General features: G+C 44.1%; 1 protein-coding gene across 1 annotated transcript; it reads right to left on the reverse strand.

The window, feature by feature from the left end:
• On the reverse strand, nucleotides 1–27,507 carry LOC124613423 (transcription elongation factor SPT5-like). The gene is made up of 2 exons (XM_047142126.1): nucleotides 27,411–27,507; nucleotides 1–840 (listed from the first exon to the last, which is right to left on the reverse strand). Exons 1-2 carry the CDS (start codon nucleotides 27,411–27,413, stop codon nucleotides 1–3), a joined length of 843 nt encoding a protein of 280 aa, XP_046998082.1. The 5' UTR covers nucleotides 27,414–27,507.

A 27,507-nucleotide genomic window follows, 5' to 3' on the forward strand; every position in this document is an offset into this window, starting at 1 on the left:
TTACTTGCCTTTTTCTGTTATCGACAAATTTTCCAGACTCTGTATCACTTCTTTTGCTGCTGGTGGCGGTGGCTTCTCAAATTGCTCCATTTCTGCCCAAACACTGAAGGCCCTTATTATTGTTGCAAAGCCTGTAGAAGGACGAGTTTCTAGAAACTCTTCAGAGTTACATTCAATAATGTACAAAGGACGTGTGCTGTCATCTGCTTCCTCCTCCTCATCATCATCATCATCGTCATCATCATCGCCATCATCATTTTCAGCCTCACTGTTATAGTACAGTGATTCATCCTCTGAAAGGTCCGTTGTGTATGTACTCCTGTAGGACTGATTGTCATCATCAATTTGACTATCTGCACAAGATTCATTACATTCACAGGAATCGTCTCCTATAGTATGATTTGATTCTGACAGACAATTGCCAGTCTCACAATTATTAAGTTCTTCAGTGTTATGTACTGCTGGTTGGCTGTTCTCATAGTTCTCTTTACATTCACTACATCCATCTTGTTTTCTTCTCACATGAGACTCTCTGCTTACAGAATTATCACTTCTGCACAGCTCTTCAATTTCATATGATTGACTACTGTCATCGTGTATTTCACTAAACAGATACGGGTGACCATCATGATAAGAATCATCACACTCATAAATACTTTCACAGTGGGATGTATTATGTCTGTGTAAACTATCACTGCCTGCCACTAGAGTGTGTTCCACTTTCTCAGTTTCCGCTAACGAATTCCTTCTGTCCAGCTGGCAGGATTCTTTTGACCAACAGCTTCCATGCAAATGATTTCCTTCTTCAGATTTCTTATCTTCATCAAACATGTTACAGCTCTGAAATAAAAGACTTGGATTAGTATAATGAATTTTGTTATGCACTATGAAAAGTAGTATTGAAATAATGTTTTTCACTACCGACATGATTTCTGTTTATTTTCTTATAAAAGTAGTATGTTTTCTCACATGAAACTGCACATTAGTTCTTACCATCACTCGTCAGATTAACTAGTCCTGCCAGGCTAATGTATCACATGGCGACACCGTCAAAGAGGATCTTTGAGTTAGCACAGGAGAAGACTGTTTGCCTTTGGTGGATTGTTCGAGCATTTCCGGTAAGAGGAAGACTCTGTAGTTGTTTGGTTGGAGGGATGGAGGAAGTCTTCATGGGAGTATTCCTTTGTCCTTTACGCCCTACTGGTTGTGTAGCTGGTGGCTTCACCCCTTGAGGTGCGAGTTCGACGGCTTGTTGCACAGCTGGATGGGGAGACGACAATGCTACCTTGACACTGGGCGATTTCACAACCTCAGAGCTGAATTGGCGGTTGTAAGTCTGTGTGGCCATGGCCTTCATGTGGCGAGGGGGTAACAAGAACAAAACTATAGGCGCCAGATGGGAGAACACAGGGTTTGCGACTAGACAGTCACTTGCAAGCGACTGGGTAAGGCACTTTTCACTTTACCCTGATCTCTTTGACAACCCGCTCATCAAGATACATGGGACAATCCCAAGAGGTGGTAGCATGGCTGCCACTGTAGTTTGTACAGCGGGGAGAAGGAGGGGGACAATCTCTCTTTTGTGCTACCACAGGTTACAGATTTGGCTGGGTGTCATCAAGACGTTCTAGTGTGGTGGAAACGATGACACTGGTAGCAGCGCATCAGGTTTGGAATGTGCGACTGGACTGTGATAATTTCATAGCCTGCTTTGATCTTGGATGGAAGCACCACTCTTTCAAAGGTGAGAAAAAGAGTGAGGGGGGACACTAAGGAGGAATCTACCCTTTTCATTTCCCTATGGACAGCAATGACACCCTGATCAAAGAGGTGAGATTGGATTTTGGCCTCTGTTAGACCATTGAGCAGCGTGGTGTAAATTACACCATGGGAAGAATTCACAGTTCTACGAGCCTCGACATGAGCAAGGTAGCTGTGGAGAAGTGAGGCAGCAAGCAGTTGTGCTTGAGAATAAGAAGTAGTCTCTAAAAGTGAAGTGCCATTCTGTAAACAAAGCAGGATTTCACAGGTCTGGCAATTGCATCAACACCTGTATGAATAATAAACAGATTTAGCCATGGTTAAGGACTGACCGTCTTCAGTAGATGAGACCATGAGGAACTGTGGTGCAGCGGGAAGGGTCTCTGAATCATTAGCCTCATTACATTTACGTTTCGCAGATGTGGATTATGAAGTTGACTGACTCATTGCAAGAAAATCCCACATGATTGCCAGCATCTCCGATGGCACACTCCTTCCAACTGAGGGCCCCCTTCACAAGGGGGCGCACCTGCCTTCGGTGATTGTTCAGTCCTCTGGTCACTCCTCCTGAACACCTAACGGAAGGACCAATCAACATTTTGGGAAGGTTGTAGCTCAGGCAATTCCCCATCCCTGTGCCTGGCCTGTACCTGGGGGTATGTGAGAACCCAACCTGTCGACCCAGGGCTGGGAATTACGCATTACCCAGTCAGCTGTTATGCGTCAGATGGGTGGGCTGGCCTTCGGGAGTGCACAGGGAGGAAGAAGAAAAAGAGGAACCTCAAATGCCAAATTGGAGGAACAATAGGAGAAGGGAAACAAAGAAAGGAGAAGGGAATGAAAAAACAAAGGTGAGACATTTCATACATCAGCGATAGACAATGCAGAACATTCCCAATAACATCCCAGACACTTTCCCCAAGGGTGGCAAAAAAGAATAGCAAGAAGATAGACCTGCAGCACGGCGGGAAAAAATGCTGCAAAGGCTGGAGCCCCGTGGTAGCCAAGCACGAACCTGTCAAAGAGTGGCTAGGCCCCCTGGGGGGACCATCCAGGTTGGAGGAGGTCAGAAAGGAGATCCTGGATAGTCACAACCAACAGCTGAGGGTAGGTCAGCAGCCTGAAGACTATTCAAGAAGTCACTGCCAATTAAGAACAACTTGCTGGTGCAAGAACAATGGTGGCTGAGGATTCAAGCGATGGCCATCTCTTCTGCAGTGCATACATTGCATCTGTTCAGCAGGGAGCTTAGTTCACTGCACCTTGAATGTGTCTTAGGGACAGTTGGTTTGTCCTTCAACCATAGAGCCCTCAGTGTATACCACTCCTGAACCAAGAAATGCTTTGAAAACGACCAGGAATAGGTGGCAAAAAGCCTCATGGTCAACAGAATATTTCAGTCCACGGGATGGGTCGAGGTAGATACGAGGGCGGGGTACACACCATGAGGGTGTATGCGATTGGTCCTTGACCAGAGGTGACAGTGAGGGAAGTTAGGAGTTCAGAGTGGAGATACTGTATGCGAACTGCATTTGTGATGCCAGTCCTGGGCCTCTGTTGTGGGAGGTGGCTCCCCTTACCAGAAAAAAGGGAGTGGCAAATGTGTATCGCACAGCTGAGCAGCAGTTGTTGGCACCTGTTCTGTGGTGGAGGGACCCCAGCCTCTGTGAGTAGGCTGCCTGACAAGGCTGGTCTGAAAGGCACCTGCCGGGAATTGGACCCCACAATGACACATTGGTTCCAGCATCCACAATGCTGAAAGCAACGTCAAACTATATGCTAGATTCCCATAATCAAGACAGGACAGGTTCAAAGCTCTGTAAAGCTGCAAAAAGTGCAGAGCAGTCTGCAATAGTGCCAATGAGACATAACTGTTGTTACTGAGGCAGCAAAGAGTATTAAGGTGGGACCAGCATGTTAGCTTAACCTGGTAAAGATGGTGAAACCAAGTCAAACAAGCATTAAAGATCAGTCCCAAAAAGACTCCATCACAATGAGCAGTTGGTCATTGAGGTAGAGTTCTGGTTGTGGATGGACATTATGACAATGATATATGTGCACAATGCATATCTTTGTGGCTGAAAACCACAAGCAATGTTTAAGAGCCCAGTACTGTACCTTTTGTATAGCACCCTGCAATCAGCGTTCAGCAACACCCACAGTCAAGGAGCAATAGTGAATGCAGAAATTGTCTGCATACAAGGAGGTTGACTGTAGACCACTGACAGCTACTAGAAAGAGGCACACACAATATAGAGCACTGTGGGACCCCAGTCTCTTGTGTATGGAGGGGGGGGAGGGGGGACTGTACTGTGGGGAGCATTGAATTGAACCTGGGAATTATGGTGTGGCAACAAGTTCTGAACAAACATCGGGAGCATGCCCCAAAGTCATAAGCATTTTGCAAGTCAAAAAAGACATTGATAAAGCACTAACACTGAGAAAAACTGACTGGATACCAGACTCATGACAGACCAAACTGTCAGCAATAGAACAACTTGGTGAAAATGGCCCCAGGACAGAGTCAAAAGATCCTGAGACTTCCAACACAGCTGCTGACACACCATACATTCCAGAAACTTTTAGAGAACATTAGTGAGAATAACTGGGCAATATCTGCCCATCTCACAGAAGTGTTTACCCTCTTCCATTATTGGGACAATCATACCTTCTCGCCACTGAGGTGGGAACTCACCCTCCCTCCAGATACAGTTTCAAACAGCAACGAGACGACATTGGCAATCTCTGATAAGTGTTTGTGCATTTGATTGCGGATGTGGTCTGCTTCTAGAGCCATCTCAGGGCAAAGGGCTTGGGCACTCAGGAATTCTCATGCACTGAACAGAGCATTACGTGGCTCTAGGTGATATTTGGTGGAAGATAAAGTGCATTCGCTCCACCTGCTGCTTGAGGACACTAAATGCATGCTCACAATTCTTACATGCAGAGGCATGAGCATAATGTTTGGCGACAGCATCTGGGCCAGTGTAGACACCTTTCAAGGAGACACCAGATACACCTGTAGGGGGATGTGTGTCCATAGATGCTTCGAACCTTTTCCCAAACTTGCACAGGAGTATTACACAGTCTGATGGTAGTAATACACTGTTCCCAGCGTTCTTGTTTCTGTCATTTTATTAGGTGGCGGACATGAAGACAGAGCCATTCAAAGGCAATAAGGTTCTCCTACGATGGAGGTAACTTATGGCATTCAAGAACCCATCTACAATCTACAATGGTCATGGCAATTTTTGAAGTCTACAATGGTCTTCCAAAAAGGGATCCCAAGGAATAGGGGATCACAAAGTCTGGTGCAGATACAATGTCTGTGGTTGTGCTCTGGACAGACACATCAATAACTCAATGTGGTAAGGTGATAATGTCAATGGCAGAGACAAAGGCATCCCAGTCAGCACTCTTGCGGCCCATTCTGGTGAACACATAAGCAACTGATGCTGAGAGAGGGACAGGACGATCTGAAAATGATCAGTGTCACACACGTCAATCATGGACTCTCCAACAGATGGAAGGGAAAAAAAAGGGCTGCAGATGGATACGCCAATGGCCAAAAAACAGCCATATGCCACACTGAAGTGCATGGGGGCACCAGTATTCATGGGACAAACATTGAGCTCTGCAAGCAAAGTTTCGATAGCTACTGCAGCCTGTGGCCGTAGTTCCACCCTACAAAGGGATGCAATCACTGAAGTTGCCCAAAATGAAGAAGGGTGGGGGAGTTGAAAAATCAGATCAGATAACACAGACATTTAACCATCGGAAGGGAGATACACATTACAGATGATAGTTATTCAGAATGATGATTAAGTGTCCAACATCTTAAAAAAATGTTCACAACACAAAGTACAGTACCTTCTAACACAATTTCAGCTTGTATTAATGAGTTTGGACAAAAAGAACTGCTGGTTAATATTGCCAGTCCCAATCAAAGGGTTATAATTTATACAAAACTCAGCCTTCTGACGACTGGACGCATCAGAATGGAATGCGAAAATAAACCACATGGTTTACGACAATCGCAAGGAAAGAGCATTAAGAAATTTGGGAAAAACCCCATCTCTGTAAACAGCTTCCAAAAATCGGTAATTCAACACACACATACATGAAAACAGTGCCAACATTAAGCAAATTACTTATTGCTGTAAAACAAAAAATCCATTTTCCTTGGCAGACAGATATTTTACAGAAGACACTGTATGAAATGGGATTTGCCTGAAAGATCTCTCCAAGTAGAAGGAACATTCTACTGAAGAGAACTAATGTAATTGACTGGCGCTGCAAATACTTGAGACAAGTAAGGAAATTAAGAGAGCAAACAGTAAATTCTTTTATATCAACTTAGGTGGACAACAAACAACATTACCCTTAGAGAATGTTGGCAGAGTCATAGCATTGACACCAACGTGGATAATACTTGCGGAAGCAGCAATGGTGAACAAGTACAGGGCGTTTCAAAAAGAAAGAGCAGATTTCAAACATTTATTTCTCAAAAACTACAAATGATAGAAACACAATTCCAACGGTCCTTCACTCAATATGAGTACCAAATGTTACACAACAAATATCAAAACTGTACCTCAATATGAGCACCATTTGTTACACGACAAATATCAAACCGGTATCTCATTTCTTGCCACACACGACGCAACTGGTCTTTAGTTACCGAATTCACGGCCGCAACAATTCGATGTCGTACCTCTTGAAGAGTAGCGGGCATAGGTGGGACATAAACACAGTCCTTTATGTACCCCCACAAATAAAAATCGCAAGGAGTAAGGTCTGGTGACCTGGGAGGCCACAGACGATGACATTGATCTTGTGCTCCTGCTCTTCCAATCCACCGTCCTGGAATGGTGTTATTTAGGTACCGTCGTACAGGTTCAGAGAAGTGTGGTGGGGCGCCATCTTGCATGAAGATGAAGTGATTTGAATCTTCCTGAAGTTGAGGAAATAGCCAGTTTTCTAACATGTCCAGGTAAATGGTTCCTGTGATAGTTTTCTCCATGAAAAAGAAAGGTCCATAAACTTTGTTTACCGAAATTGCACAAAAGACGTTAACCTTTGGTGAGTCTCTTTCATGTTGAATAACGTCCCTCGGAGTTTCACTCGCCCAAATTCGTACGTTATGCCGATTAACTTTACCAGAAATGTGAAACGTTGATTCATCTGAAAAAATTAATCGTTCGGCAAAATTGTCCTCTTCCATGTCCTGTAGAATTGCAGTTGAAAATTCGAACCTTTTGTTGTGGTCGTCAGGACGCAATGCTTGCAATAACTGCAGTTTGTACGGCTTCATGTGCAGACGGTTACTCAGAACGCGCCATACCGTTGTTTTAGACATGTTTAGTTCGTGACTTGCCCGTGCCGTGGATTTTCTAGGGCTCCTTTCGTAAGCTGCACGGACACGCTCGACATTTTCATCCGATGTGCGTGGACGACCCGTGCTTTTTCGCTTGCAGATGCAACCATCTTCTACGAATCTGTGATGCCACTCATAAATTTGCTTATGACGAGGCGGCTGTTTGTTGAATTGACGGCGGAATGCACGTTGCACACCAACAATGGACTCTAACTTTGCAAATTGCAGCACACAAAATGATCGTTCCTGTGGTGTCGTCGCCATTTTCCTACAAACAAACGCCAGCGCCACTGCGGATTTGCATGGAACTTCTGCGCGGACCATTGAAAAACTTTGAACCTTTCTCTGACAAGAAACGTTTGAATTGTGTTTCTATCATTTGTAGTTTTTGAGAAATAAATGTTTGAAATCTGCTCTTTCTTTTTGAAACGCCCTGTATTGTGCTTGGTTATTAATCTACATCAAAGTTATCCTCACCAAAATATTTCACATTACATATTATAGATATTCCAGTGCTTTTTTCTAGTCCTGAAACACTTCTAGATCTCTGCCTTTGGAATAGCTGTTCTCTCAGAGATGCATTTTTAATCTCATCTATGTTTGTAAAAGATTGCCCTTTCAGGGTTTTTTTGAGAACAACAATTCATATCAGTGAACACTGACTCAAAGGCTTCAGTACAGTATTGTTTTGGGAACGTAATGAAGTGTCAGCAGGTGCATTATTATAGTACAGAAACCACGAAATATTCTGCCACAAATCTGGACTTTTTCCTTTCTTTTTTTTCCTCTCTCCCCTTTGGACTGTTTCATGCATAATGTGTTGAATTTTTAAGTAGTACTCCTTATTGATTGTTTCACCTTCTGGCAAGAAGTCTTGGTGCACTATACTGTTAAAATTGAAGAACGCTGTGACAAGCATAGCATTCACATTTGACTGCACTTGCGGAGAATTTATTGGTCTTTGCAATCCAGACTGTGATGACTAAGCATTAGTTTCAACAACATATCCATTAACTCACACTTCATCTCCTATTATGACCCATTTTGTGGCCTTCACCTTTGATATACTTTTGTAAACCCTTGTTTTACTCATAGTAGACTTACCAAAAGTAATATTTGACATTTCTAATAGTCTGATTCACTTTATTTTTCTTACAGCAAAATTTAATACGAATGCCCTGATCCATTTTTATACAAAATAAATGATCACCGATACTACTAAATCATGTGTAATCTTTTTAACAGGTAACAGCAGACTAAACATCCAAGATGCCTAATGTTCAACCAAAAATTTCAGAAATTTTTATCAACACAATGTCAAAAAACACTCATGCAAATTATTCTACTAAGAAATTGTGTATCGCCATCACTTTTGATCACTCCTTGTGTAGAAAGAATTATGGTTTTTCAACAACTTTGTCAAAAATCTACTTCTTATGAAAGTAAAAAAAAAGACAACTAAAACAAGCAGAGAGAAATGTATGTATGTTCAGTACACTAGATAAAAAAATCAGTAGTGTCATATCTTGATGAGGAACTTTAAACTTTCAGCACAGGGCAGGAGCTCACAGAAGAACCCCGGCACAAGTTTAAAAGAATAGTTAACCATGCACTGGATAGATATGTACCCAGTAGAAAGTTCATAATGGCAGGGAACCTCCATGGTATACAGTCACTGCAATGAAACTTCTACAGAAATAGAGTTTACTGTATAACAGGTGTAAAACAAAGCATTGGGCTATCGATAGAGAGATGCTGAATGAAATGCATTTGGCTGTCAAGGCAGCAATGCGTGATGCCTTCAATGACTACAAATAGCAGAATATTGTCAAGTGATCTTTCACAGAACCCAAAGAAATTCTGGTCATATGTAAACGCTGTTAGTGGCACCAAAGTTAGCATCCAATCCCTAGCAAATGAGACAGAAACTGCAATTAAGGGTAGCAAACCTAAAGCTGAAATGCTCAAATGCATTTTCAAATGTTCCTTTACAACAGAAAACCAGGAGAATTGCCCAAATTTAATCCTCGTACCACTGAAAAGATGAATGAAATAAGAGATGTTAAGTCCCATAGTGTTCAGAGCCATGAATGAAGTAAGTTTTAGTCACAGTACAAAGCATAACAAACAAGTAGAAAGATTTATATGTTCAGTGAACTAGATAAGAAAGTACTAGTGTGATATCTCACTGAGGAACTTGAAACTTTTAGCTCAGGACAGGAGTATGTAGAGGAACTATCTTCAAGTATAGAAGAATAGCTGACCATGTACCGTACATGTATGTACCCAGCGGAACACTTTGCAATGGGAAGGACTCTTTATAGTATACAGTCAGCGTAAAGCAACTTTTAAAGAAACAGACTACTATATGATAGGTGTAAAATAAAGTAGAGAGCTAGAGATGCTGAATGAAGTGTGTTTGGCTGTCAAGACAGCAACACGTGAAGTCTTCAATGACTAACATAGCAGAATATTGTCGAAAGACCATTCACAAAACCCAAATTGTCCGTAGCTCATGGTCTAGCGGCAAGCATTTCTGCCTCTGGAACATGGGGACCCGGAATCAATTCCCAGCCGGGTTGGGGATTTTCTATGCCCGGGGACCGGGTGTTTGTGTTATTGTTATCACCATCACCATCATCTGTGACAGTGGGTAGATTGGATTGTGTAAAAACTGGACTTCATAAAAATTGGGACTTTGTACGGGGGCTGATGACCGCGCAGTTGAGTGCCGCACAAACATCACAAAACCCAAATAAATTCTGGTCATATGTAAAAGCTGTTGGTGACACAAAATTAGTGTCAAGTCACCCAAGGATGAGACAGAAACAAACTTATGGTAGCAAAGCAAAAGCTGAAATGCTTAAGTCCATTTTCAAATGAACCTTTACAAAGAAAAACCCACGAGTACTGACCCAATTTAATTATTGTACCACTGAAAAGATAAGTGACATAGATATTAGTCTCAGTGTTGCTGAGAAACAGCTGAAATCGTTAAAACTGAACTCCGGGGCCCAATGAAATCCCTGTCAGACTCTATACTGAATTTGTGACTGCGTTAGCCCCTGTTTTAACTATAATCTACTTTAGACCCCTTGAACAACAAAGTATGCCCAATTCCAAAAAAAATAAAAAAATACAATGGGTGGGGGGCACAGATCACACCCATCTATATGAAGGGGAGTAGAAGTGATCCATGAAACTATCGTCCAATATCCTTGACATCAATTTGTCGTAGAATCTTTGAACATATTCTGAGCTCAAGCATAATGAGGTATCTTGAACAGAATGACCTCCTCAAAGCCAACCAGCATGGATTTTGAAAACAATCATGTGAAACCCATTTCATTTTTATCACATGACACACTGAAAGCTTTGGATCAAGGAAACCAAGTAGAAGCTCTATTTCTCGATTTCCAAAAATCATCTGACTCAGGACAGCACCTACATTTATTGTCAAAAGTACGAGCATATAGGATGTCAAATGAAATTTGTGACTGTATGTGGAACTTTTTGGTAGGGAGGAAGCAACATGTTATCTTTGATGGAGAGTTAACACCAGATGTAGAAGTAACTCTGGGTGTGCCCCGGGGAAGTGTGTTGGGACCCTTGGTGTTCATGTTTGATATTAATGATCTTGCAGACAATATTAATAATAAAATGAGGCTTTTTGCAGATGATGCAGTTATCTATAACGAAGTACTATCTGAAAGAAATTACAGAAATATTCAGTCGTATCTTGATAAGATTTCAACATGGTGCAGAGATCGGAAACTTGCTTTAAATGTTCAGAAATATAAAGTTTTGCACTTCACAAAATGGAAAAAAAACAGTCTCCCATGGCTACATACCTGGGTGAAACACTTTGGAGGGATATGAAATGGGATAATCGCGCAAGTTCAGTCATGGGTGAAGCAGGTGGTAGACTTCGGTTTATTGGTATAATACTGGGGAAATGCAACCAATCTACACAGAAGACAACCTACAAATCATTCGTGGGATTAAAGGATATTGCTCAAGTGTGTGGGACCCATACCAAATAGGACTAACAGGATGTAGTGAATGTACACATACAAGGGCAGCACAAATGGTCACAGGTTTGTTTAATCCATGGGAGAGTGTCACAGAGATACTGAAGGAACTGAACTGGAATACTCTTGAAGATAGACGAAAATTATTCTGAGAAAGTCTATTAACGAAGTTTCAAGAAATGGCTTTCAATGATCACTCTAGGAATAAACAACAACACCCTAAGTATTTCTCACATAGGCATCGTGGAGATCAGAATAATTTATGCATGCACAGAGGCAGTCAAACAATCATTCTTCCCACACTCCTTACGTGAACGGAACAGGAAGAAACCCTAATAACTGGTACAATGGAACATACACTCTGCCATGCACCTCATGTTGGATTGCAGAGTACAGATGTAGATGTAGATAAACAATGCAAGAATGAGCCTTAAATTATATAGTATAATTACACTATACTGTGTTAAAATCCTACTGGAATATATCCATCAATGTGGGAGATAGTAGATGAACATGCATTCAGATAAACAGACATTCGGTTCTGTATTTGTAATAGATATAGGAACCCTGACCTATGACTTCTGCTACTGCCTTAATGTAGTTAATTTACTCTATAATGTTGTGTTTGGGAAGAGGGCTATCTTCTGTATTCGAGTAGTGTTAATGCATTTATCTGAAAATAAACGCTGCCCTGATATACCTGCACCCATGCCACCACTGATTTAAAGTATTCACTGGGGAAGGGCTAGTACTACTTTGTGAAGCAGCCTGTAGAAGCACCTTGTGAAGTAGCTGGGTATGCAGAGTATGGACTCACTCACTCACTCACACCCTCCCTCTTGAGTTTACTGGCAGACTATAGCCACAGAGGGTTGGGGTCAATGTTGCTGGGAACAAAGTTTCCTGGAGTGCAATGCAGAAATCAGATGAAATGTGCGAGAAACACCTTAGCTTAGACAAGCATGCAGGCTGTGCTGCAGAGTCACCTACTGCATTGGTTCTGAATCAGGTTGTGTAGGAGGATCCAATGCCACAGGCACCACCAGGAACTCTACTCTGAATACAGAGCCAGAACATACAGGCTCCAGTGACATTAGGACCATCAGAACCTCCACCATCTTGGAGGTCGTCTTTCTGTGCATCTTCTTCTTGGAGGATTTCAGTGCCCCTGGCATCTTATTTGCTCTTGTTACAGGGACAAGAAGAAACGCAAAGTCCTAAGACCAGCAACCTGTAGCTCCTTCACCCCTGATTCATATCTGGTTGCAGATCAGCAGAATGCTGGGAAGGAAACATCCTGAGGGATCCTGTCCTGGTGAGAGGTAGTGGAGGAGGGTATGGCTTCTCTGGCTGGGGGTTGGGGATTGACATCCTCTGTGGATGGAGAATCAATGCTCCCAAAGTGGAAGTGGGGGAAACAGTAGGAGTAGGGCCAGCAACCAGCAGGGGAGTGAGTGTAATCGAGCAGCCTTGAGGGCGCAACATAGAAGGCATGACGGCAAGGGTATAGTCACCAGGAAGAATGAAATCTTCACAGCCATAGCAATCTTCATCTTTATATGTACACGATACAGATGTTCATATTTCTTTTTGTCTCATGGTAACTGAGTTGGTCAACAGTATCTTTTCTCTTAGGAAGATGGTGCAGTCTGGTGAACAGAGCGAAAGGCACTCCCTGCACTTGACACAAAAAGGGAAGGGGCACAATGAGCATTAGTGTGCAACTGCCAGCCACAATCCCTACAGATAAGACTGACATTGCAATGCAAAGTCAGGTGCCCGAATCTCATGCACTTGAAGCACCGCATGGGAGGAGAAACACAGTTTCACATCACATCGATACATCATCAACTTTACCTTTTCATACAGGAGTTGTCTTAAAAGACCAATATGACGGCACCAATATCAACCCTATTGTCCCCACTGGATACAATGGACAAAATGCACACCCCCACTGGTATGACCTGGCATGTAACTTGTCATCGGTCTGTAAAAGGATGTCGCGCAGAAATAAGATATCCTGTACCGTATTACGACTGTTACGGGGGTGATAGTTACAGGAATGTCACCCAGCTTGTCACATGTGAACAGTGTTGTGATTGAGTAAGAGGTGCCCTTTTAATCAGATCTGAACCACTTTCCATTTTCGGAATCATTGCTACTTCCCGAAACCTGTCCTCAGGGTGTTTGAGAAAGAATAATGACTTCGTGACAAAAAGGAGTCCTGCCAGTCCTAGAGAAAATTCAGTATTGTGGGGAGTATTTCTGCCTTTGTTTCTTAGTTCTACATTCCTCCCATGATATCGCCCAAAGTCCCCGGGCCCCAGGCATGATGGGCACATACTTCTTGTCATACACAGGTAGTTCCCAGCACAGGCACCAATAACGGAGTCCATGCTTGGTCAGGATACCACCACTGTGCAGGTAACAGATGACCCCCTCACCCAATCGACGATCAGACGACTACTGTGTTGGGTTTGGGCATGTACTACTATTGCCAGAAAGGAAGGGTGCAAAGTCAGAAAGGCGCGAAAGGTGGAATGTACACCATGCTGGGCAACATACCTTGCATGATCCGCACTTCTGTTTGGAATAAGAATGGTAGATGAAACGCAACAATGAGGACCATGTAGTGAAGGATGGAAAGCTGTATGATGTGTCGAGAGAGAGATTTTTTTCTGGGGGGGAGGGGGGGGGGGGTTAGGGCGCTCAACTACTGAGGTCATTAGCGCCCAGTCACAAATGTAAGCGCACATATAATCTGGTAAAACTCAAGGGGGTGGGGGGGGAGGGGGGGGAGACACCAGGAAGTTCTTACAAAGACGCAGATAAAATAATTAAAAGAGTTAGATGTCTTTGGACAAGTCTGTCAAAGTAATAAAACGAAGAACACGAGCAGCTGCTCGAGCGTCATCATCTAAAATTTCCTGTAAAGTAGATGGCAGAGACAGGACAACACGAGATTGATTAAAACAGGGACACGACAATAAAACATGGCGCACTGTCAATGCATGACCACAAGGGCACTGCAGGGCGGGGTCACCGGATAGCAGGTAGCGGTGGCTAAACCGGCAATGCCCAATCCGCAACCTGGCCAAAAGGACCTCCTCTCGCCGAGATGGTCGGGAGGAAGTTGTCCAAGCTGTTGGAAATGGTTTTATGGCCCAGAGCTTATTTTCTTGAAGTGACGACCAAGTATCTCACCATAATGACACAAGCCTCTTACAAACAACCCCACTAATGTCAGACGATGGGACACAAAGGGAGGCTGGCCGAGGCAGGAGGACTGCAGCCTTGACCGCACCATCATCAGCAGCCTCATTCCCAGGCACTCCTACATGGCCTGGAACCCACATAAAGCAAACAGGAGAGCCATCATCAGCAAAAGAATGGAGGGATTGCTGGATCTGTTGCACCAAGGGATGGACCGGATATGGAGCTCCAAGGCTCTGAAGAGCAGAGTACATACGGAGAATGGCAGTGGCGACGGACATACTGAACGGCCTGATTGAGAGCAAAAAGCTCGGCCGTAAAGTTGGAACACTGGTCAAGGAGCCGGTATTTAAAGGTGACGTCCGACACCATCGTCCGTTTTGGAGCCATCAGTGTAAATAAAGGTGTTACTGGCAAGCCGCGCATGAAGTTCGACAAACCGTGAGCAATACACTGCATCTGGAGTACCCTCCTTCAGGAGTGAGCCGAGGTCAAGATGAATGTGAACCGGAGCCTGGAGCCAAGGTAGTGTCGGGCTCTCGCCCTCTCTGAAGATGGTAGGGAGGGCAAAATCCAATTGTCGAAGCAGGCGACGAAAGCGGACTCCAGGGGGCAGCAAGGCAGGCACATACAACCCATACTGATGGTCGAGAGAATCAGCGAAGAAGGACTGATAAGAGGGGTGGTCGGGCATTGACAACAGCTGGCAGGCGTACTGACAAAGTAGTACGTCGCGCCAGTAGGTCAATGGTAATTCGGCAGCTTCAGCATAAAGACTCTCAACGGAACTAGTATAGAATGCTCTGGTCACAAGACATAACCCCCAATGATGGATGGAGTTGAGACGGCGTAAGAGGGATGGCCGAGCAGACGAGTAGACGAGGCTCCCATAATCCAGCTTTGATGGGACTACGGACCAATATAAGCAAAGCAGGACAGTGCGATCTGCTATCCAAGATGAACCACTATGAACACGGAGAACATTAAGGGAACATGTACAACGGGCAGCCAAATAAGAGACATGCGGAGACCAACAATGTTTCCTGTCCAGTGTGAGCCCTAAAAACTTCATTGTCTCCACGAATGGGAGAACAATGGGACCAAGATGTAAGGATGGTGGAAGGAATGCTTTATAGTGCCAAAAGTTGATGCAAACCGTCTTCTCTTCAGAGAACCGGAAGCCATTAGCCACACTCCATGAGTATAGGCGTTTAGGACAACGCTGAAGGCAGCACTGCAGGAGGCATGTTCTCTGGGCACTGCAGTAGATCGCGAAGTAATCGACGAAAAGAGAGCCTGAGACGTTAGGTGGAATGCAATCCATAATTGGATTGATCTCTATGGCAAAAAGGGCTACGCTCAAAATGGAGCCCTGAGGCACTCCGTTCTCCTGGAGGAAGACGTCGGACAATACGGAACCCACACGTACCCTGAACATTCGATCTGTTAAAAATGAATCAATAGAAAGGGACAGGTGACCACGTAGGCCCCACCTGTGCATAGTGCGGAGGATACCTCCTCTCCAACAGGTATCGTAAGCCTTCTCCAAATCGAAGAACACAGCTACTGTTTGGTGCTTTCGCAAAAAGTTGTTCATGATGAACGTCAACAAGATCACAAGATGGTCAACAGCAGAACGGCGTCGACGAAATCCGCATTGAACACTGGTAAGTAGCTGTCGAGATTCAAGAATCCAAACCAACCGAGTGTTAACCATGCACTCCATCACCTTACAGACACAGCTTGTAAGAGAAATGGGGCGGTAACTAGAAGGAAGGTGTCTATCCTTCCCAGGTTTGGGTATGAGAATGACGGCCTCACGCCAACGCATGGGGACCTGACCTTCGGTCCAGACGCGATTATAGGTATGAAGAAGAAAGCATCTGCCTGCCAAAGAAAGGTGTGTCAGCATCTGAACGTGAATGGCATCTGGCCCCGGAGCAGAGGACCGGGACAGTGCAAGTGCACAATCGAGTTCCTGCGTGGTAAAGGGGGCATTATAATCTTCCACATTCAGCGAGTGGAAGGAAGGTCGCCGAGCCTCTTCTGCCTCTTTTCTGGGAAGGAAGGCAGGGTGGTAATGGGCGGAGCTTGAAACCTCCGCTAAAAAGCGGCCGAAGGCATTTGAGACATCCACAGGGTCCACAAGTACCTCATTACCTGAAGTCAGGCCAGGTATCGAGGAGTGGGCCTTAATGCCCAACAGCCAGCGCAGGCCACCCCAAACGACAGAAGAGGGAGTAAAACTGGTAAAGGAGCTTGTGAAAGAGGCCCAACAAGCTTTTTTGCTGTCTTTGATGACTCGACAACATTGCGCTTGGAGTCGTTTGTAATCAATACAATTCGCCAGCATAGGATGGCGGCGAAAGGTGCATAAAGCACGTCGTCCAGCACGGATAGCGTCTCTGCAAGCCTCATTCCACCAGGGGACTGAAACGCGACGTGAAGATGAGGTAGTACGAGGAATGGAACGTTCAGCAGCATTGATGATAACAGCCGTGAGGTATTCGACCTGACTGTCACAGCTGAGAAAATCTTTGTCCGGAAAGGTCGCCAGGGAGGAGTAAAGTCCCCAGTCAGCTTTCGGTATGTTCCGGCTCGAGGGACATGGGGATGGGGTGTGATGCAGGAGACGAACGACACAGAGGAAATGGTCAGTCGAATAGGTGTCAGAAAGGACATACCACTCGAACCGACGGGCAAGAGTGGTAGAACAGATCGAGAGGTCCAAGGGGGAGTAGGTATGAGTAGAGTCCGAGAGGAAAGTCGGGGGCACCAGTATTGAGGCAGACAAGATTGAGATGGTTGAAAACATCCACCAAGAGGGAGCCTCTCCCAAACAATAAAAACGGCAGAGGAAGCTGAGCGATCAGGTGCATCATGTCAGCCCGACCAACTGCGGATGACGATGGAGTGTAGACAGTACAAAAAGAAAAAGTAAAGGCAGAAGGAGTAATATGGACAGCAATTGCTTGGAGTGGCGTGGTCAATGGGATGGGATGGTAACAGACATCGTCCTGAACGAGCAACATGACCCCATCATGAGCTGGAATACCGTCCACAGGGGTTAGGTCAGATCGCTTGGAGACATAGTGGGTAAAAGCAATACGGTCAGTTGGGCGTAACTTAGTTTCCTGGAGACCAATGACGAGCAGACAGTGCAGGCGGAGGTGCAGTTTTAATTCCTCCTTATTAGATCGAATACCTCTTATGTTCCAATGTAACAGAGCCATTGCAGAGAAAGGGGGAACGAAACGGGTGAAGAGCTGGTCACCTCGACGGCCGCGGAGGGCCAGGTTTCGAGGGAACATCGCTACAACCGTCGGGAGGCGGATCCTGTTCCATCAAGTCGTCACCAGCTGCGGCCACATTCCTGGGTTGCGCAGGAGGGACAGCATCATCCGCCGATGACAGGCCAGCTGAGCACCTGGCAGCAGAGCATCCCGGCAAAACTGAGGATGGCCGGGAGCAGCGACTGTCGGATGGAGCATCAGATGAAATGCGCCAGGGTGGAGATGGGGATAAAGACTTCTTCTTTGAGGCCTTCGCAGATGAGTCACAGGGATGGTGGGCTGTGGGGGCTGGACCCGAAGAAAGTCCTCATGCTCTGGATCCTTTTTGGAACACTGGACCTCTGAAGCCGGGGTCCGTAACGTTTCCCTGATGGATGCCTGAGTAGAGGATCACTTCTCAGGCGTCATCGGAGGATGGGGAGGGGGCGGAGGAGGAGGGGGGCGGAGGAGGACGGGGGCGGAGGAGGAGGGGGGCGGAGGAGGGGGGGAGGAGGGAGGAGGGAGGAGGGGGGAGGAAGGGGGGAGGGGGGAGGAGGAGGAGGATGGGGGAGGGGGGAGGAGGAGGAGGAAGGGTGGCCCCTGGGGCAAAGAGGGCAGGGGCCGCAAGGGAGGAGGATTTGGAAGGGAGGGATTTGGGAGGTGGAGGCATAGACCCCGGATGGGGTGAGGAGGTGGAAGGGGGACAGGATAGGGGTGAAGATGCTGCGGAAGGAGTGGACACGACCGAAGTAAACTACGTTGTCAACATCACGGGATGGAGGCAGTCATATTTCTTCCTGGCCTCAGAATAAGACAGACGGTCCGCAGTTTTCAATTCTTGTATCTTCTTCTCCTTCTGATATGAGGGGCAGTCGAAAGTTCTAAGTGAGTGGACGCCAGGATAATTGACACACCAAGTTGGTGGGGTGCATGTATGTCCCTCACGAAGAGGACGTCCACAATCGCCACAAAGGGGCTCAGCTTGACACCGTGACGACATGTGCCCAAAGCGCAAACATCGAAAGCATCACATAGGAGGCAGGTCGTAAGGTCGCACGTCGCAACGGTAGCACATCACCTTTACCTTCTCGGGGAGAACATCCCCCTCGAAGGCGAGGATAATGGCCCCAGTGTCGACGCGACAGTCTTTGGGGCCGTGCTGGACTCGCCGGACAAAATGCACGCCACGGCACTTCTGGTTGGCTCTGAGCTCCTCATCAGATTGCACCAAGAGGTCCCGATGGAAAATAATCCTCTGCGTCCTATTGAGCGCCAGATGTGGGACAATGGACACTGGGATGTCCCCTAGAGGGCCGCATGCCTGGAGCGCCGCTGACTGTGTAGCGGAGGTGGTCTTTATGAGAATGGACCCCGAACACATTTTACTAAGAGCCTCGATTTCTCCGAAGATATTCTCGATATGCTGTACAAAGAACATGGGCTTGGAGGTGGCGAACGTCCCCCCATCGGTCCGAGAACAGATTAAATAGCGGGGGAAGTATTTCGCCCCAAGCTGGCAGACCTGTCCTTCCTCCCAGGGAGTAGCCAAGGGGGAAAAGGCAGAAGTACCAGAACCAGAGACAGAACCTTTCCTCTTAGAAGACGTGGCCGCAGAGCGACCTGATGCATGTTGACATTTCATCTGCGAAACATCCACCCAGATACCACCCACTCCGACCAGGGGCTCTCCCCACGGGCGCCACCCAGCCTCAGCAAGGGCCACCTGGCAGGATGACCACTGCCGGGAGTCCTGATGCCCCAGGTAGACGGGCACCTACTCCTTGGCTAACGTGGGGAGGGTGCAGCTCAGGTATCGGCAGTACGATCCCTGTGTTGTCAGGGGGCTACAACCTAGAGGGTACATGATGACCCCACCACAACGGGCTGGCCACCGTGCTGGATTTCGGGTGCCATGGAAAGTCCGTCATGATCGTAGGTGCAGATGGGGATGCACTATGGGCGTAACTTGTGCAACCCATCAGGTGTTTAGGCACAAATTGATGAACAGTGGGTGCAGTTACGACGCCGTTACGATGATGAGTGCCAAGATCTTAGTGCACTGAGGACTGGTGATACACCACGTAGGGTGTCCTTCCCCAAAAGGCTCGTACTTCTGTAGAATTTTGAAAAATGGAGGTCAAACCCCAATGGGGACCATCACATTGAAGGCCGAAATTGTTGAAACTCCTTTTAGTTGCCTCTTACGACAGGCAGGAATACCTCGGGCCTATCCTTACCCCAGACCCGCAGGGGGGTCGAGAGAGAGAGAGAGAGAGAGAGAGAGAGTTTTGCCTGTTTATAAATAAAGCAGAGTGTATTTATGTGTGTACATCTGGGACCTCTTCCCAAACTGGACTGATTTCAACCAAATGTGGCTTACGAACAGCAAACTTTATGAGTATCGGAAATGTGGGCACTACAGCCGTCTAGCTTCAGTAAAGGGCAGAGAAGGTCAAAGCCACCTTTTTTAGCCCCTGCCATATAGGCTGCTCTGTATGACAAGTGTCTTGTGTGGGAATAATATTGGCCTACCTTACTGACCTGCATTGCTGAGCAGCCTACACCTCAGGGGGCAATAAATGGTTTTCAAGTCCATTATGAGAATAGTATTGACCTACTTCATCGATCTGTTGGGCTCAGGTTACACATGCAGATGGACACAGCTGGTTGAAGGTTGAAATGGACAGCAGGGGAATGGATAGAGAGAGGAGCAGGAGTGGGGCGATAATGGGAAGGTGGGGCAGGAGGAGATAGAGAGAAGAGGCAGGAGGGTGTGACAGAGTGAGGGAGTGGAGGAGATGGAGGGAGAGGGGGAAGGATAGTGGCAGAGAGGGAGGGAAGAAGACAAATAGGAAGAGGAGACCTGGAGACAGACAGGGAGAGTAGATAGGAGGGGATAAGTTAATGTGAGGTCTGAAGGAGGTGATGCATGGAGAGGGGAGCAGGAGGAGAGGGACAGGGAGAAGAGGGAGGACGAGGCAGACAGGGAGAGAAGGGGAAGAAGAATATTGGCACAAGCAGGTGGAAGGAGATGGTGTATGCAATATACATGTCAAATACGTATGTGGGTGAAACCTCGCAGAAAAGGCTAATATATACAGGATGATTCAGCTGCCCCTACTGCTGTCATTTTATGCTGTACACAATGTTATGGCTAGCCTTCATAACCATGCACGAGATTTTCTTACATTCTTGCTGGCAATGTGCAAATTATTAGTCCTACAGAAAAAAATTAGTAAGACCTTTTTGTAGCAAGTTTGATGTTAAATTTTGAACTGGGATATGTTTCTACTGGAGACTTTTGAGTTAGTCAAGAAAAATGTACAGAAGTGACCTTCCAATGCACTCCCTTCACCAGTCATGATGTCTAGTATGTTTGTGGTACTCCCTGCTAACACTGTACAAAAATTTCTGATGATACAAAATACTCCCAACAGTCAACTGTTTTTGACTCTACTGATTGGGCTGTTACATTACATCCTGGACTTTACACAAATGTCAATTTTACAATTTCTAACTGCTCGACTAAGATGGCGGCACAATAAGGCCAGTCAATAAAGGTGAGCAAGACTGAATGTGAAAATAATTTGAGAAGTTGCAAATATTTGTACAGTGGCAGGAGGGAGTGGCATGAACAACATACTAGAAATCCTGACCAGTGACAGCAGAATGTGGGAGTTGGGGTGTGTTTAAATGTCACTTTTGTACGTTTTTCTTTAATAACACAAACTACGGCTTGTAGCGAAAACATATCCCATCACAAAAAAAATCCTACAAAAGGTCCTGTTCATTCTTTATGTAGCATTAACAGTTTGCATAGTGAGCAAGATAATATGGAAATTCCACCAATGGTTCATGAAGGCCAGCTATAACATTTCAGGTTGTATAAAGCAGACTGTACAGATGCATGTCCAGGATCTCCTTCCAAATCCCTGCATCAATTTTAGTCGCGCGCGCGCGCACACACACGCACACACACACACGCACACACACACACGCACACACACACACGCACACACACACACCACAATCTTCAAAATCCTCAGGAGTGCGATATTTGTAACCTTCTAGCTTCAATAGCAGTGGAAATACAGGCAAAAAATTGTTTCTTCAGCCCCTGCACAACAAGTGTGTATGTAGTGTGGGAATAGCATTAGCCTGCCTTACTGAACTGCTTTGCATGATAGCCTAGACATCAGGAACAAGAACCAGTTTTACAGTCCCTAATGTTAGGCTATGCTGCACAACAGGCACATTTTTATTGACTTGTTTCGCACAAGCTGTATATAGGGATGGGCACATAGAAGCAGAGAGGAGATAAAAATGGATGGTGACGGATGGGGAGAGGATGAGGTGGACAAAAAAAGTGGAAGAAAAATGACAGTGAGAGGCAGGAGGGAAATGGACATGGGGGGGGGGGGGGGGGGGAAGAGATGGAGAGACAGTGTGGGGAGGGGGGGAGAGAGAGAGAGAGAGTGAGGGGAGGGGGAGAGACGGGGGGAAGACAGAGAGAGAGAGAGAGAGAGAGAGAGAGAGAGAGAGAGAGTAAATACTTTATGTTCCTCTTAAACCAAACTTCATTGGCAGTTACACTTTTTATGGCGGCTGGCAAATTAGTAAAAATGTGTGTTCTCAAATAATGGACATATTTCTGGAGTAAAGTAAGTGATTTTAAATTTTTGTGAAGATTATTCTTATTTCTAGTAGTGATTCCATTAACTGAGCTGTTGGTTTGGGGAAAAAGATTTTTATGACAAATTTAACTAATGGATTAATATATTGTAAAGCATTAAATTAATATCCCTAGTTCTCTAAACAGGCTTCTTCAGGATGTTCTTGAGCTCACAGTACCAATAATTTACTTACATTTTGGAATGACAGAGTGGCGGAGAATATAATCCCCAAATCCCCAGTCCTTTTTTCAATTAAGTGAATGAATTTTCGTAATCATAGTGACATCAAAATTGATTGAAAGAAATCACTGACTATTAAGTCATAAGGGCAATACTAGGAGTTATAAAAGACAATCAAGTCCAGACAGACTTGACAAGGCTAAAACAGATGGTAGGAACCATGCCAGCAATCTGATGCCCATGACCATGTAACAAAAATTCAGTTTCAAAATGCTGGTAGTTTGAGTCTTAGCATGTTATCCAGTGACATTAATATACATGTTTATGACCTAAATTTTGAGATGTCAGTGTGAGATTCTACAAGATAAAAAGAATATAGATAAGCTTTGGATATGTCGGTGTGACATAATTGAAGGCTGATGTAGTGGGAGATGAACTCAAATGGCTTTGCATCTGTAAACCACAAAAGGCAAAAATGTAATCATTCTATAATTTCACACTTAAGGATATGAAATAAGATAAACAAGTGCAAATAAGGCTGCCTCTGTTAGAAAGTTTTACTGAAGGGGACAGCAATCTTCTCTTACCCATTAAAACTGGTATGCAGCTTTTGATACCCAGCTCATGAATGCTACAAAATAGATGTAATGTAAATACACTTTTCAAGTTTTACCCCCCCCCCCCCCCCCCCCAAACTGGCACTGTGTAATTTCTCATAAGACTTCTTTGAAGGGACTGTTCAAGATCTTCATTTGGTTACGGTACTGCCTGTTACAAGATTGCAATCACCACCTTGTAGCAGTAGGATAACTATAAACTCCTGAAGAGGAGTAACTTGTTTCACAGCAATGTTGTGGGACTCGCACACCGTTATCTGGCAGCAAACATGAGAATTGTATGTGCAACAGAGCCATGGGGAATGCCAGGAAAGACAACTTGAGGATATGATTTTGCAGCTGCCAATACAGAATCACAAAGGAAGGTTACAGTTTAACAACCAAAAATAAAAGTTAATGGCCACTATTTATAAATGTTTAACAGCTGTAAAACCTGAATTATTATTGATATTACACAACTTTTAATATTTACAGATTTTCATGAAGCCATCACACTGGTCACTACCATGAAAACACATTGGGATAAAGACAGCTAAGATCAGACAAAACTGGTTAGTGTGCACGCCACAAATATCTATGCAGGATTGAGGACAAAGTACTTCTATGACAAATAGAAGATAAGAGTGGTTGTCAGTATCTGGTTATTATGAGTAATTCAAGGTTTTGGGAGTGGTTTTGACATTAAAAAAATAAGATGCACTAATGGAACCTTTGTGGGAACAAGGTATTGTGAGCTAATAATGTTCCTGTTAATAACACCTTAAAACATATTTAAAACTCTAAAAAATCAGAGATGATACAGATTTTGATTAAAAACAAATTTAAGTATGGAATGTGCGCCCGTCCAGTTAGCCGTGCAGTCTAACGCACTGCTTTCCAGGTGGGAAGGCGTGCCGGTCCCCAGCACGAATCCGCCCAGTAGATTAGTGTCAAGGTCAGGTGTGCCGGCCAGCCTGTGGATGGTTTTTAAGGCAGTTTTCCATCTGCCTTGGTGAATGCGGGCTGGTTCCCCTAATTCCACCTCAGTTACACTATGTCAGCAATTCCTGCGCAAACACTTTCTCCATGTGCGTGTACACCGTAATTACTCTACCACACGAACATTGGGGTTACACTCGTCTGGTGTGAAACGTTCCCGTGCTTTTGTGTGTGTGTGTGTGTGTGTGTGTGTGTGTGTGTGTGTGTGTGGGCGCGCGCGCACGCGTGTGGGTGGGTGGGGGTGGGGGGGGGGGGGGTGAAGGCTGTCCACTGGGGGCCGAACTGCACTGCTGTAGCCTGTTGTGTACCACGGAGGGCTACAGCGAGGACAAAGCCTCTCCATTGTTTCTAGGTCCCCGGTTCCACACAATGCAATTAATATATATGTAAAAACTATTGCCACAACATTATTTGACTTCTTCAACTCACAAACTGTCACATTTCGATTTAGTATAGAACATGATCAAAGCTATCACAAATTAAACATACCAATACATTTAAGATACCATCTACATAATATATGACACCATACTTCAAAGAATATACCAATGGCTCACACTGTTAATTAAATCTGATTAAATTCTCTTATATCATTTCTAAAGTGAATAAAGTACTACAGCCTAAAAACCAATTCATGTACTCTTTAGTGTTGACTTGGTATATTCTGTTTGCTGATCATGAAGAAAATGAAGGTTGGTTAGGGGGTTTTCGATGAGGACACTGGAGATTGAGCAGAAACTTTGACACGGAAAACATGCGATAGAAAACTTTCTGTATGTTTCAAGGAGGCAACTCTGAAATTTACTACAAAATTAGCTAGGAAAACCAAAATGGAAGCTTTATTGCTAAAGTAATTTCCTAGGTATGGTCACCTAATTTCATTTTCTGCTACAGTGCTCATGAAAATTTCATGTGTACTTTTCATTGGCAGTACACAGCACGTCCCAGGAGTAATAATCAACATTCACGGATATGACAGGGACAACCATTTGAAGAATAAAACTTCGTGTGACGTATGCCCCATTCTGAAAGGTTTCCAAGACAGAACACATTTAATGTACATTGTTGCTTATTTTCTGTAGCAATCAACATACTGTCAGGTTTACATACGTACACATGTACAACAGTCATTACACTTTACAAAATGCATTTTACAAAGTATCAATTCAAAAATACGTATTTTAACACATTCATCTTTAAGCATAATTGCACACATCACATTACATTACATTATGGCCATTGTGCAGTTAACAACAAATGTTCCAGTATCCTACCGCCAACTGCAATGCATTTGTGTATTCTTGGAAGAATATGCTGTGTTGATTATCTGAGTGCCTCCACTGTTCCCTAGTAAGGGCATCTATGATGCGACCATACAGTTCATCTACATATTCACGATTTGTTTGTACACCTTAAGAGTTCATCCAATTGCATAAACAAAAACATAATGGTGTAATGTTCTGTGACTTTGGTGGCCAGTTAACTGTACTATCATGACCAGTCCAGTGATTAGAGTGAATGCAGTAGAGATGTTCCCTCACACATCTGGTAAAATGTGGAGGGGCTTCATCATTCTGGAAGTACATTGCAGTCTGTGTGGCCAAATGAATGCCCTCAAGGTATTCAACAAATGAATTTGCCAAAAACTGGGTGTGTAAGAAGCACATGTGCCACTAGCCCAAAAACAAATGTACATTAAATGTGTTCTACCTTGGACACCACTTGAAATAGGGCTTGTGTATGTGTGATTATTTTTGCTTCAAATGCGTGTTTCTGTCATATTCCTGAATACTACGCAATCCTCCCGAGACACCCTGTATGAAGCACACGTCTCAGGGTAATGCCTTAGTACTACAAAGTCCTTGAAGATCTTTTGGGATAGTCTCAAAATATTCCTTAAAACTGTACAAACATGCCGTTTTAAAGCACTCACATAGTTTTCTTTTGAAGATGGGAAGTGCTTTTACATTTTTGAAACTGCCTGGTAATCTGTTGTATAATAAGCACCCTTTGGCAGTATCTTTATCGTTCAGTGGTAGGTGGGTACTACTGATTTAAAATTTATCTTACATTCTTGGCTGTACGTGTGTAGTTCTCTAACATTATGCACAATTTAAGACACATGATAGTTTCATTTGTATACTGAGTGGAGTTTAATATTATCTATTACAGACATGAGGTAACACTTGTTATAAAAGAATTTTAAGCCATTCTGACTATTTTTCGATCATGAGTGTCTGTTTCTTGGGACAGAAAACTTAATTAGAAACAAGTTTGACCTGTCTAACCAGTCTGTCACTGTTGATAAGAATGAAATTTGGAATAGCCAATAAATTACATTTTATTTTGGAAAGCTTAGATTATGGGTGCAAAGCAATGTAAAATGGGATAACCATATATTTTATTTTATTTATTTATTACAATATCTTGATGCAAAATTGAACAAGGCATGTCACCTTCTTTGCTCACTAAAATTGTGCTGCACAGAGAAAATAGTAAAGACTGCATATCACACCTACTTTCATTCTCATCTGAAAGGGTCACATTTTGGGAAAACTCTAAAGCATCTATCAGCACAGTCAACCTGCAAGAAAGGGCTATTAGAATCACATTTGGACGCAACCCTATAGACCCTCCTTCACCATGTATCTATATTCTGGAAACCCTTATGGTCTTTAAAAGAAATTTGATAAGTAAGGACATCAGATTGTACAAAGAAAGACATATTTATGACCACTTTACCAGGCAACTTCAAATGACCCACATCAGCATATCCCCATGCTAAAACAATAGTTTCATTTTGAAAGTTAAAGTTTATGACAAACTTCCCAAAAACATAAAAGCAAATACTAAAGCCCAAATTCTTGGAAAATCTTTAAAATCATATTTACAGCATCACTTCTTTTACTCCACTGAAGAATATTTAACTGTATGAAGAAGCGTATTAGCAGTAATTTTAAATATGTGTGCACATAAATCACTTTTGCCTTTATACATACAAAATGACTTGCTCAATGTCTTATGCTACTTTTGTAAGTGACAGGATCAATAAAAAATACTACATCTCAGGAGTGTTATATAAATTCATACAATTCTCTTCGTGAAAAATCATAATGCAGTACTTTAGATATTAGCAATGTCAAGTATTTAGAAAACAACTTTGATATTCTGAAATGGCAGCTCATGTACAAAAAATTACAATTTAAGTCTTATTGTGTAAGAAAAACTTCTAAAATATCTTGATAAATTGCCTTTTATTCTGTAACTTTACCTTCTAAAAGTAACGTTTCTGTATGGATGATACTTACCATGGTGCTGGTGATAATGCACTGCTTGTCAATGACCTAATTTCATATCAACTAGTCTATACTTCCTTGTTATTGGATGTACCGCTGGAATTTATCC

The sequence above is a fragment of the Schistocerca americana genome, chromosome 4, assembly GCF_021461395.2.
Source record: "Schistocerca americana isolate TAMUIC-IGC-003095 chromosome 4, iqSchAmer2.1, whole genome shotgun sequence".
Lineage (NCBI taxonomy): Eukaryota > Metazoa > Arthropoda > Insecta > Orthoptera > Acrididae > Schistocerca > Schistocerca americana.